The sequence below is a fragment of the Formica exsecta genome, unplaced genomic scaffold, assembly GCF_003651465.1.
Source record: "Formica exsecta isolate Colony F162 unplaced genomic scaffold, ASM365146v1 scaffold82, whole genome shotgun sequence".
Taxonomy (NCBI): Eukaryota; Metazoa; Arthropoda; class Insecta; order Hymenoptera; family Formicidae; genus Formica; species Formica exsecta.
In genome coordinates this window covers 978,724-991,095 of record NW_021853592.1, presented here as the reverse complement: position 1 = coordinate 991,095, position 12,372 = coordinate 978,724, and the positions used below count along the sequence as shown (strand labels likewise).

Here is a 12,372-nt window from a genome sequence, read left to right as displayed (position 1 = left end):
GGGGGGGGAGGTCAAAGCAATCGTCGCTACGCAAACATAGCCGACTCGCTTCGTCCACGACGTTTACCGTCGTCGATGTCGCCGATCTCTAGCGGAGGATAGTTCATCGGGTCATCGTCATTACGCCATCGTCACCTGTCGCGGAACTTTCCTGTTCCCTCCATTCTCTCGTGAGAATGGATTGTCCCATTTTATCCCTGGCGTTTGTCGTCGTTGTCCGCGAGAGCCGCGTTTGCCGGATCGAACTGCGACCGATAACCGGCCATTAACGGCGCTTGCGTCAGCTCCTCGACGGTGGAGGATGATGACGCCGAGGAATGCGAGAGTTGCCGCCGATTCCTCCGCTCCAATTAGAGTTGAGCAATTTCTCTCAAGCGTCGCCGATCGCGCGCTGTCAGAGTGCGCCTTCACTTTATTAACGGTCCCATGTCGGGATCCGGTCCGAATCAATCTCGGCCGTACTCGAAGCCGTTAAATCCGGAGCACTAGTTCCGCTATGTAAAGATAACAGCTGTGATGCGCTTATGTATATTTATCAGAGATATAAATATAATTTATACAAATTTTTAGATTCGGGAATAAATACATATATTTTGCTGGATGTAATTATCAATTTTGAAATTTTAATAGGATTTTAATGCGATGTTAATTGTCAAATGTATTTAATGTCGGAAGTGAGATTATTATAACTGATAATTAGTAGCTCTCGGTTATATTTTTGTGAAAGAATAGATAAGAGTTTAAATTCTAATATAAGAATTATATCTAATCTAATATAAGAAATTCTACAAGACAGAACTTTCGATACGCGTGTCGTTGTGCTCTAGTTAAGTCTTATGACACTTTTATTATATCATCGTATTAGAATCCGTTAATTATTATTCGCTTCGATGAACGTTATGTGAGGCGTTGTAATCCAGATAGCGGTAATCATACTACCGTATCACGAGGAATAACAAAACGCGTATTAGTTCGATGAGATGCTTGTCGAGAGGCGTGTACTGTAATTCTAAATCAATCGGTATAGATATCGTTTAATAAAAGTTAACGAGTTCCGCATATTAAAATTTCAGCTAAAAAATTCAGTTTATTATATATTACTTGTACGATAATTTCTTGAAATTGCATCTCTTGCTGCAAATAATCGTTCTTGAAAATAAGAAAGATTTCTTTCTCGTAAGATAATTAAGTTCTCACTTGGCAGATTAATTTATTGAACACAACGACGATAATCATGGCGATGCAACAAATCGTGCGTCACATCAGTCACATTCCAACCAAGGTATCTTTTATGGAGATAGGACAGCTTGTTTCTGTCAATCGGCCTATGATGATGACGACTACGATGACGCATAGGGCGACGGGTACGACCGGTTGTTTCTTTTTTAATAGTCGCGCTTTATAAGCACTCGCTATATACTCAACGAGAAATGCAATCGGCGATAAATTTACAATCTTCCACGGCATGGCTGACATTTTCACGGTGCTTTACAGTAAATGCGTCTGGAGTTACGGCTATAACGACAGGATAGACATTCGGAGCATTTATTGCTTCACGCGTCACATCTTACTTGCTCGAGTGTCTAATCTCTCGTGATGTGTTCATTTTGTGTATCATGAATCGTTATCTTAGGGATCGCGCATTCGCGCTACGCGATTTTCATGCGATATATCGTAGAAACAATTTTCATCGAGATTGTAGCAATTGGATCTTTCAAATTAATTAAAAACACCATGTGTTAGCTGTAACGTAAAAGGCGATGTTTTTTTTTTAAATATTGAATCGACAAAGCTTCTTAAAAAGATCGTGAAAGTTTGACGCGGCAGACGCTTGCTTTTTGATCGGAGACAAGGCTGGTGTCAAGGTTCAAGGCCGTTGGAAATCGAAAGGCTCATCAATCATCATCGCTATCGCCAATTTGCGTTGATCCAATCGTCGATTCAGCAAAATTGATTCACGGTGCCAATAATGAGGCACGCGGTATATATATTTTGCGAAAGCTTACGTCACTGTTGCCCGTCCTATTTTGTCACGGATTATTCGTCGATACTCTGGCGGAAGAGCTTCGAATGCCGAAACGTTTTGTTAGGCGAGGTCGTGGCCATTGCGATAGGGCAAGGACAAACGTTTTGTCTCGAGGATTACGATGGTAAGCATTATCGCCATTATCGATTAGTCGTGGCTCATCGTATTCGTTAGGTTTTTTGACTACTTGATTTTATGAAAAATCTCGTTTAAGCATAAAGTAAATGTAAGATTAAAGCACAAAATATGAAAAATTAAGAAGATTAAGATGCAAAATCAAGATGCAAAAAAAAAATTAAAATGAAGAAATATATCAAATGAAGAATTAAGATTGATCTCTACAATTTGTTACACGTTACAGTAAAGTTTTAGTTCAACATTTATGTTTCGCTCCAAAGCTAAGCATTAAGTATTATTGCTTACGTTTATATCTCAGCGAAAGAATGATTATTTATCGCGCGATAATAAATGATGTCTGCAAGTCTAGGTGATAAATAACACCGTTTCTTGTATTCTCTCGCTCCGCAGTTATTCTTTCTATTTCCGCCCCTCTGTTTCGTAAACTTCATCCGCCACCCTATGTCTGTTCGCTCGTAGGGTCTGGAAGGAGGATAAGGCTGGCAGCCAGTTAATTTATTGAGTCGGGGAAAGTTTGCTGAATCTCTCCTATTTGCATTTTCCGTAGATTGCTTCCCTTCGCGCAATCTGTGGCGAATGGAGTCGAAAAAGCTCCCCCACAGCATCCACAATAATCTTCCTTGCTAAAAAAATCTCTGTTTGTACAGAAGAGATAAAGGATTCAGAGGATGATATAGCAAATAAAGTGCGAGATCAATTTCTGAATTTCTTTTTACATATTTATTTCTCTTAATGATAATTTAAAGTTTTAGATTTTCTAATTCTGCTACACATCGAAATCGTGTAATAAAAATTGTATCATAAAAATTCGTTAAATATTAATTGATGATACCCCTCTCTTTTTTACGCAAGCGTATTAATAAATCAATTATGCATTCTAAAACTTTCCTGCATCTTAATAAAAGAAACGCTTGTTTTTAGTCAGTTTTAGTGCCCTGAATCTAAATCTGCTTTTAGATTTTCTGCATCACATCAGGTTTTTTGTAATTTCTAAAAAAACTGAAAAACAAATTGGAAAATCCCGCAAAATATGTAAAAAATTTTTTTTTAACTACATCTTTTAATGTGATAAATTAAATGTTAAGAATAAAAAAAGTCTCATAATTATTAGTCCCTTAATTATTAATTTAAAAAAATTTATTCTGGTCCACAGGCACCCTAGGTGGATGTCTATTAAATGTCACTCGAAACCTTGCGTCGTTTTGACATTTAAATTATTAGCCATAACAGTTTAATGTAATAACAATTGAATTAATGATATTCTAGTCAACGATTTTAACAAATGGACATTTTCAAGAATTTCGAATAATTCTATATTTTTAAAAAATTGGATCCGATCAAACAAAATTAAATATGACTTTTGTGATTATCCATGATGGGGAATTAGAAAATACAAACAGTGTCTCTGAAGCAAAATATACCAGTGTAATAAAAGTAAAAAAAATTGCCATTATATTATAGAAAAAAAAAGTATCTTCTGTTATCTTTTCGCTCGGCGTATTTCTCCCTTTCCTTTTTGCCGTTCGTGCGGGGCCGAAAAACGAAAGTGCGCCTTCATGCAAAATCGGCCGGCTCGCTGCCCTTTGACCTCGTCGGAGAGCCAGTCGGTCGACCACGGGCCCGTCTGGCTCGCCGACCCGGCCAGCAACGGTGAGCGTTCACAGTTAGGTTCTCACGGCTCATGAATGCATGTATGTGGTTTGAAACGCCCGCGATTGGCTCGAAGACGACGACGGCGGTGCATCCCGGTTACGATCGGTACGTGGGCGATATCGATATTCCGATGGTCGTCGATGAGGTTGAGAGAGAGCTTTTGAGCGTAGCTGTGTGATGATCCTTTGCCTTAACGACACGTTGCCATCCCGTTTCTCTCAATCTCGGCCATGAGAATGAGATCGTTATTATGAGAGCGTTAATAGTCATAGAGACAGTCTCTCTTTCAACGCTTTCGATAACGAATCCGTATTTATGAAGAGGAAAATAATAATCTTGAATGATGAATTATTACAAAAATTTTAAGAAAGTGTAGCATTTTTTTTTATGTATCGATCATCATTGAATGAGCGTCACTATCTGACCAAATTTCATGGGCAAAATGATGGAAACATCGCGATATTCATACTTGAATCGTATTTTTTATATATCTTAAATTTTATCAAATTTTTTTTAATATGATGTTTGTATCTTGTGTTTAATAAAATGTTAAAAATTAATTATAAATGCAATAAATTTCGAAAAACAGTGTGTATATATAAAAACCAATGATATAAAGTCGAATAAAATACGTCACACTATTATACGAATCATAATGAACACAAGTGTTTTATGATGGAAGATTAATATCTTTCGATATAAGTCTTCTTTTCTATTTCTCTTCTACAGGCATTAATTTCTCAAGAATTCACGCTTTTTGCGAAATAATCGATTCAATGATGAATTAATTTTATTACCCCCCCCCCCCCTCCCATCAGACGGATACTGCGAATTCTTAGATGTGCGTGTTTAACGAGCGGCAATGATATCCTTTGTTGCAGTGTTGAACGAACTCGAAGGTCTAGCACGGGGCGCTGACGCGAGAGATTGTCCTCCAGCGTCGAGGGCAACTCTGAATCCCGAGCATGTGGCACGAGTTGCTGAGAGCGCCAAGACGGCACTGGCCTTCGCAAGGAGCCGAAATCCGGCGATCCGGTGCATAACCACAAGAGGCACCGTTCTGCCATCCAGCACCTTTACGGCGGAGGAGGACGTCGACAAGGTAAGTGAGAAGCGGCGAACGAGAACGTCAGCGATTCGATACGCTTACGTTGGCTTCTTGAGTAACTGTATTCGATGTTTTCGGGACATTTAGAAGGCAAATTTGCGATTGATCGTTGACCGGAGTAGGATTTGCTTTCTTTGTCTAACGACTTAAAAAAATTTTTTAAAGTTATTGCCACGCATTATTCTCCAAACTCGTCATTTATCTCCATCTGTCATCGATCTATTTTATATTCTGTTAAATAGATAATATGATTTTAAATATCACACTGGCGATTACAAAATACGCTTAACTGATTCGAGTATGTGAATTATATCAAGGGCTTGTTATACTTTTATCGCAACTTTATATCTGAACGCCTGCAATTTATAATGACAGGCGACACGATAAAGCGAAACGATTTTGACATGCAGTCGATAGGATTCTAACAGCTACACGGTATTATACAACACAGAAGTAGTCGTTCCGAAGATCAATGGCAACGAAGAAAGTTAAGGCACGGTGTTCATTGAAGCGCGAATGTTATGATAACGAGCCGAGTATCCGAGAACACCCACGCGGGTGTACGTGCGGATCGTTTTCCGTGGCATCGCGACTTCATACCTGCTTATCTTTGTGCCGACGTAATGTCTCACTTTGAAGACTCAATTTTAATGACAGTCTCTGTGACAAATACGAGAGTTCAACTGAAATTGCGAACGTAATTATATATCGAATTTATCGATGTATTCTTTTCGAACTTGAACCGTCTTGTTTCAGGATGGATTGACACGAAATGATGACAGGATATTGACTACGTGCCTCAGCCTCTGTAGGAGCAACAAGGATCAGGCAAACGCAGGTAGGAATCTTTTCATCCAGTGCTTCGAGTTAGAAATATTATTCTTCATTTTATAATTTTTTTCGTTTTCCTGATAATTAATTGTGTCAGACACTATTCGCGGAATGCATCTATAATTCTATTTTAAATCTTCCCAAGAGAAGAAGATATTTTTTTCGGCAGTACAGTTGACTCTAAATTTGTCAAAGAGGATAATCTCCTTCCCAAATTTATCAAAGGACGTCTAGAGGCAATATTTCGCTAGTTTCAATTTATCAAAGAGTACCGGGGAAAGAGAATAAATGCGTTATAGTAGCGGGAGGGCTTCGAGAGGGTCGCGCAAACTTAATAAAAAAAATTTCGGGGAATCCCGTCTTTTGCCCCAGCAGAGGAAGGGCAGCCGCGACGTTTGAGACGGGAGGTGGTCCTGCTCACGGAAGACCGGAACCTCAGGGTGAAGGCTCTGGCCAGGGACGTACCCGTGAGAGAAGTGCCCGATTTTATGCAATGGGCCCTATTTGGCTGAGACGGTATAATGTGATCGCGACCAATTCCAATCCTCACTTGACGAGAAATCTTCCGTGTTCCTATCGCGCGAGCTCGACCAAACGCAAACGAGAAGAAGTGCAATGGGAAGTAAAAGGAGAAGAAGAAGAAGACAAAGAAGAAGAAGGACGCTCGTCATTGTTGACAAGCAATTCATTGCTATCTTCGTCGCGGATCTGCTTCGTGTCCGATCGACCGTCAACTGTGCACGCACGACGTTGTCATCGCGTAAGTTAGTTTCTAAACGGGGTATTCAGATTGTTTCCCGATGATACTCCTTTTCTTGAATTTTTTTTTTTTTTTTAATCCCATCATGAGGAGAAACCACAAAGTGCGACGCGAATGAGAGCAAAATCTATGAGGGAGAGAAAAAGAACAAAGCGCGCGGTAAAATTGCATTGAATGAAATACGGTACTATCGATGGGAAAAAGAAAAGGCTTGCCGGAAACGCGCGAGCCATTCGGAGGCTCCTCTCGAGCGTGACATTTCCTATTCTCTAATTGTTCCGTGTATCTCGAACGTGCAGACGTAAAAATCCTAAAGAGAGCCTTTTCACACGAGGATGACTAGTGTAACGGGTGGTCCGAAAGAATGCGTTACGGCCATGATGACACACAGTAATACCGAAAGATGATCGACGGAAGATGTGGAGGTTTCGAAAAAAAAAAAATGCCAAGAGAAACGGTACAGAAAGAATTATCTTTTAAAGTTCTTGTCACTTACTTTGTAGATTTTTTTTTATCCTATCGCCTATTGGCAGCTGTATAATTGTTTTGTATAATTTTGTTTGTCGATATATTCACTTTATTCATCGAGATGTTATTAAAATTTTTATATCATATATGTAAGCACGATTCGAGATAATCGCGAAACGCGTCTTTTATCGTTCCGCGTGACATTTTCTACGAGAGGAATTCTCCCCTTCATTCTTTCAACGCAAAAGTTATTAACATCATTACCTTTAAGCTATCATAAGGTGAATTAATAGGTTTATTTCCAACGAATGACTGCAATATCACCGTCATCGAGAATATCGCCAAGATCGACAATAGATCTAACTTTATCGTGTAATTAGAAACGATTGAAAGAAAGACGCTTACCTTCGAAAATTAACCTTGGAATATGTAAAATATGCGATCCAAAAAACACGCGAATATAAAAGAATTATATTCAATTTATTATATATATATCGATATTTTTAAACGAAGTTGATATATATATAATATTAATATTATTGATATTGACAAAAAAAAAAAAAAAAAAAAACTGCCTTTTTTGGTCGAAAGTATATTGCGCGTTAATCAAACATTGATTTTCGAAAGTAAGTTTTTTTAAAAAATCGTTTTTAACGGACGTACAGACGTACTAAGGATATCTACCTTTTCCTATTATTCGCAAGTATTCACTTGCGTAGCTTAATATTACGATTCACCAATTTAAGACTTCGAAAGTTAACGCAAGAAGACGACACGGACAATTATTGCAGGTAGGAAAGTATGACACGAGCGATTGTACATAACTGTACGTGTGTGTACGTATTCTTTATAATATTAAAGATATTTTATCGATAAGCGGCGAGTGAATGCATCCCGCAAGCGTGACACTATTGCTATTACAAACATTCCGTGTCGGAACCGTTCGATTGATGCTTTTACCATCGACATCGAGTTAGCGATTTGCCATTTGGATGTGATCGTGAGATTAAGTGGATAATAAGCGCGAAATAAGATTCAGGTGACAGTTCTCGCGAAGCGGAGAATGGAATAGAGATCGCTTCATTCACGACTCGTTTTGTCAGATATCTTTCGGGAGAGAAAAGCTCCCGGAAGCGCACAGTGGTCGAGGCACGCAAGGAACTACGGGACCGAATAGCGAACACGATGTACTATTTTTCGACAGAGATGAGGTAGTTACTTAAGCTCCTTAGTGTATTAAAGTATGTGCGTGCGAGGAAAAAGTGTGAAAGGGAGAGAGAGAGAGAGAGAGAGAGACAGAGGGAGAAAATGGCCATTAGATTAACGGAAACGGACAGTCAACGAAAAGGAAAAGAAGAAAACCGTGTCTGCGATAAAACTCGACGTCGCGTTGAAATTCCTGCGAATTAAATCGAATCGATAAGTAGAAGAAAAGCCCACCCACCGGCACAACCCGGACAGAATCATTTCGTTACACCGTGATGTTCCGCTCGAGAGGCGGCGCCATTCGGGCAGAAGAAAATCCTGTCGCGAGTAGTGTCGTGGGATGTCTGTTCAGCGGCATTTTATAAGGGCGCGTAAGAAGGTATATTAAAACATCTCTACATTTTCATTTCCATTGCGGGAAAGTGTTGTTCTCCTTTTCCCGAAGAAATGTTGTCCATGTATACGTGGACTTTACTACTACTACTACTTATGGATTTAATTCGTTGTTTTGTGTGCGAAGAATATGCTCGAATCTGCAAGCTAGAATCGTGCAACTTCACCATTTGCGAAACGCGACGAGGTCTTGTTTAAGTATACGTACTTCTCAATGTCCGCGGGTGAAGTAGCGTTTGACAGGATTCAGGATCGGTTGAGAATAAAGAGAGAAGAGAGAGAGAAACGCGAGCTATTCCGTCTGCGAAGCTATTCGTATCTCTCGTCCTTCGGCGTGTCGTTCGTTTGCTTTGGCGCCTTTTTCCTTTTCTCCCCCTGTCACATACCTTCCTCCTTCCTCCCTCTTTTCCTCCCGTCGCCGTTTTTAGCTCAATTTTTTATTCGAACCTTCACGGCGAGATCGAGTGCGGCGTATCAATGGACAATTTGATAAAAGCACCGACGATGTACACTTGTCTCATTGTGTTTCATTAATTTTTAAGTATAGTCTTTCGTAGCCTTTTTAATGCGTGCGTTCGATCGCCATAAGCGATCGATAATTAATCCGTACGAGGGAGTACAGATGTGTTTGAGATGAGGCATGCAGGAGCATGAGAGATGAGGCGAAATCGATTGCGCGAGTTCGTCATGCAATCGTGAATATATAACAGAAAAATAATCGAGAAACACTTTTCTTTTTAAGCCGATCCATTAACCGAAAACACGTTGTCAAAATTCAACGTGAGAAGTTAAAGCTCGGATCGATCATAAAATAATCCAGAGTTGAAGTTGTATAAAATTTATTTTTAATAAATTAGTTTTGTAGAAAATAATATTTACATTGATATATATAAAAAGATTGTTATACATGTTTTTTTTTTTAAGAAATAAAGTTAATAATGATTTTGTCGTCATCGAAAATAATGAAGGGAATAAATGAAATATGGAAAGATAGAGTTTGAAAGACAATTTTGATGTCTTCTTTCGGCTGATCGAGGAAAGTGTTTATCGTTAACGTCCGTTATTTATGGTACTGTTGTACGAGATAAAATAATCAGGGTATAGTTTGCAATCGTACTCCGGGCATATCATATAGCGTTTATTCTACATCATCGCAATAGCTCTCTTCTGCAATAGACGTAGCAGTGCAATAGACACTCTATTCGCGATTAACCCACCTCGATAAGACTCTATCCGTCCCTTCCCGAGTAATCACGATTCATTTTTTTGCTGTTTTGATGTAATATACATATATCCACTCCACTCGACTCACTCCTGTTTTTCAACCTTGAATTTACATATGTTGTTCCTTCGATCGACTTGAGCGATCGAGTTCACCCCAATTCTTGAGAGAGAGAGAGAGAGAGGTTGACAAATGCCTGAATATAGGTAGACAATTATGACGTAAAGATAGACATCGTGATTTTTAAAGCTGGATTTATCTCGGACGCGAGTAAAGTTCCACGGCGAGAAAAGTTCTTTCTTGACGCTCCCCGCTTCCGAGATGAATCCAACACCGTAAATATACCTATATCTATATTGTATATATCTATAGGTATATATATAATTATATATATAATTTTATACGCTCGCGCATACGTATTATATATATATAATTATACATATATATACAAAAATACACACACACACACATCCATTCGTCACCGATTTTACGCTAGATTCTCGCAATATTTCTAATAAAATCTATGTACTTGTATCATTGTGTGACGAAGCAAAAGAACGTGATTCATTTGTATTTCGTCTCAGGAAAAGATATTTGCCGATAACGCGATACAGCGACGATGACGGAAATAACGAAACTATGGGGATGATGCTACGAAAGCAGAAGTTTTAGATTAATCGTTTATTACACATTATAAGAAATGTCGCTACTAATAGTGTTACCACTTTGAATATTCAATAAAACGTTGAGACTAGCGTTATTACGTTATGTACTTTATTCACTATATATATAATTATACGATATTTAGTATACAATATTCTCTCTTTATTGCTTATTACGAGCGGGATGTTGCTCGAATGTCGTCAAGATCTTACGCCAAAATCCATTCCACAATTTTTAGGAAATTAATCATCGGAATTATATCATGTCTTCGGCGGATGATGGTAAGTGCAATAATCTGGCGATTTATTTCATTCGACAGGATACGACGTTACAATTTTTTCCAATACGCAGGAATCAAGGATCTGGCGATTCTTTTCTACAGTAGAGATCTTTCTTACACGCGCGTGCTCTTTACCTAGTTGGCGAGATTTAGAGTCAAGAGTAAAGTGGATCCTGGTCGCGTTATAGAGCCGTTGATCTCGACCTCGTTATATACCCCGTAGTCGGAAGGTACCGTCCGCGGACGGTATTTCACTCAGACGCGCGAGGGTCGTCCGAGTCATCTTGAGTATCACTCTTTTTTTATACGAGATGCAAGTATGTTTCTTCTTTTTCGCGAGAAACTGACGACGACAAGTACCGTTATGGCATTTGTGTACATGCGCGCTTCTTGTCACGATCGACAAATTCTAATATTCATCAACGGCTTTGTGTTGCGTTTCTCTTTTAACTGTTAGACTAACGGTTGTTCCTAGATTTATTTGGATTTATATATTTCTCGGGCCCTAAAATTAAATTTATTGGCGCATTAATCTGTCTTAGGAAAAGTGATTTTTATATCTTTTATTTATTTATTATCTTTTGGATCTGAAATTTTTTAGAAGACTGAAGAATCAATAGAAGGAAGATAGTTAAATTAAATTAAATTAAATTAAATTAAAAGTTAAATACAAGTAGCGATTTTTAAATAAAAATATTAAATAATTAGTATGTGCGTATGTGAGAGATAAAATACTTGAATTATCTTGAATGATTATAATCATATCGAACAAATAATTATTTGTTCCCTAAAATCAGATAGTTAAGAGAATTATTTGGTGAGGTGAGATTCGAAATGTCTTGGCGATCAGAGGACAGTACATTTCCGGTCAAACACACACAGTTAACAGACACAGCGAGAGAAGCCGCACGTTCGTCGAGCGGGAGTCCGGCAAGATCTGGCTATTTTTACCCGGTCAACCTTGAACTTGCTGCCGCTGCACCATCGCTGCAGCAGCAGCAATGATCTGATCACCAATAAAGGGACTTATCTAATTCCGAGAAAGGCAATCGCCTGTCGCGACTAAGGGTAAGTACTTACGTTTTATTCTCATAGCCGCTGCATTTCGAGAGCATACATAATGCGACGTAACAGAGCTTATCGAGGGACACACGTGCACACAGGGAGATGATTGCGAATCACTTGACACTTTGCATCATGATTATTTTTACGACGTATACCTAATACATTTAAAAATGATTAAAATCAATCTTTTTTTATTTATAATATTTTCTTAATTTTTTTTTTTAGATTTTATTTACGTACTGTTTCTTTTTTCACTGGTAATACACGTGCATAATCATCGACAGGTATGTATATTTAAATATTTTGCCGACTTTGCTTATTTTATTTAGACAAGCTTAGAATTAATAAACATATTCTTTAGTCTTTGACATTTATAGTTACGGACTAATTACATTATATTTCTATCTACGCCAAGAGAGAGTATACATAACGCGACGAAACAACTTATTAAGGAATATACATATATGATGGTCGCGAATTATTTAACACTATGCATTATGCGACATTTGTTGTAATTAATTTTTATTGTATAAATGACATATTGAATTTCTCAGAGATA

At 38.4% G+C, this 12,372-nt stretch overlaps 1 protein-coding gene across 2 annotated transcripts in view; it reads left to right on the top strand.

Moving 5' to 3' along the window:
- The window catches only part of LOC115244427 (telomerase-binding protein EST1A-like), a 41,786-nt gene extending 31,218 nt beyond the window's left edge, over positions 1-10,568 (top strand). Inside the window, exons 7-9 of one of the 2 annotated variants that reach the window (XM_029822043.1) lie at positions 4,699-4,919; positions 5,682-5,763; positions 6,132-10,568. In XM_029822043.1, the coding sequence (XP_029677903.1) occupies positions 4,699-4,919; positions 5,682-5,763; positions 6,132-6,268 (440 nt within the window). In that variant the 3' untranslated portion in view covers positions 6,269-10,568. Of the gene's footprint in view, positions 1-4,698; positions 4,920-5,681; positions 5,764-6,128 lie in introns of both variants that reach the window. The other variant, XM_029822042.1, reaches the window with a different exon arrangement.
- Positions 10,569-12,372: the final 1,804 nt, after the last annotated feature.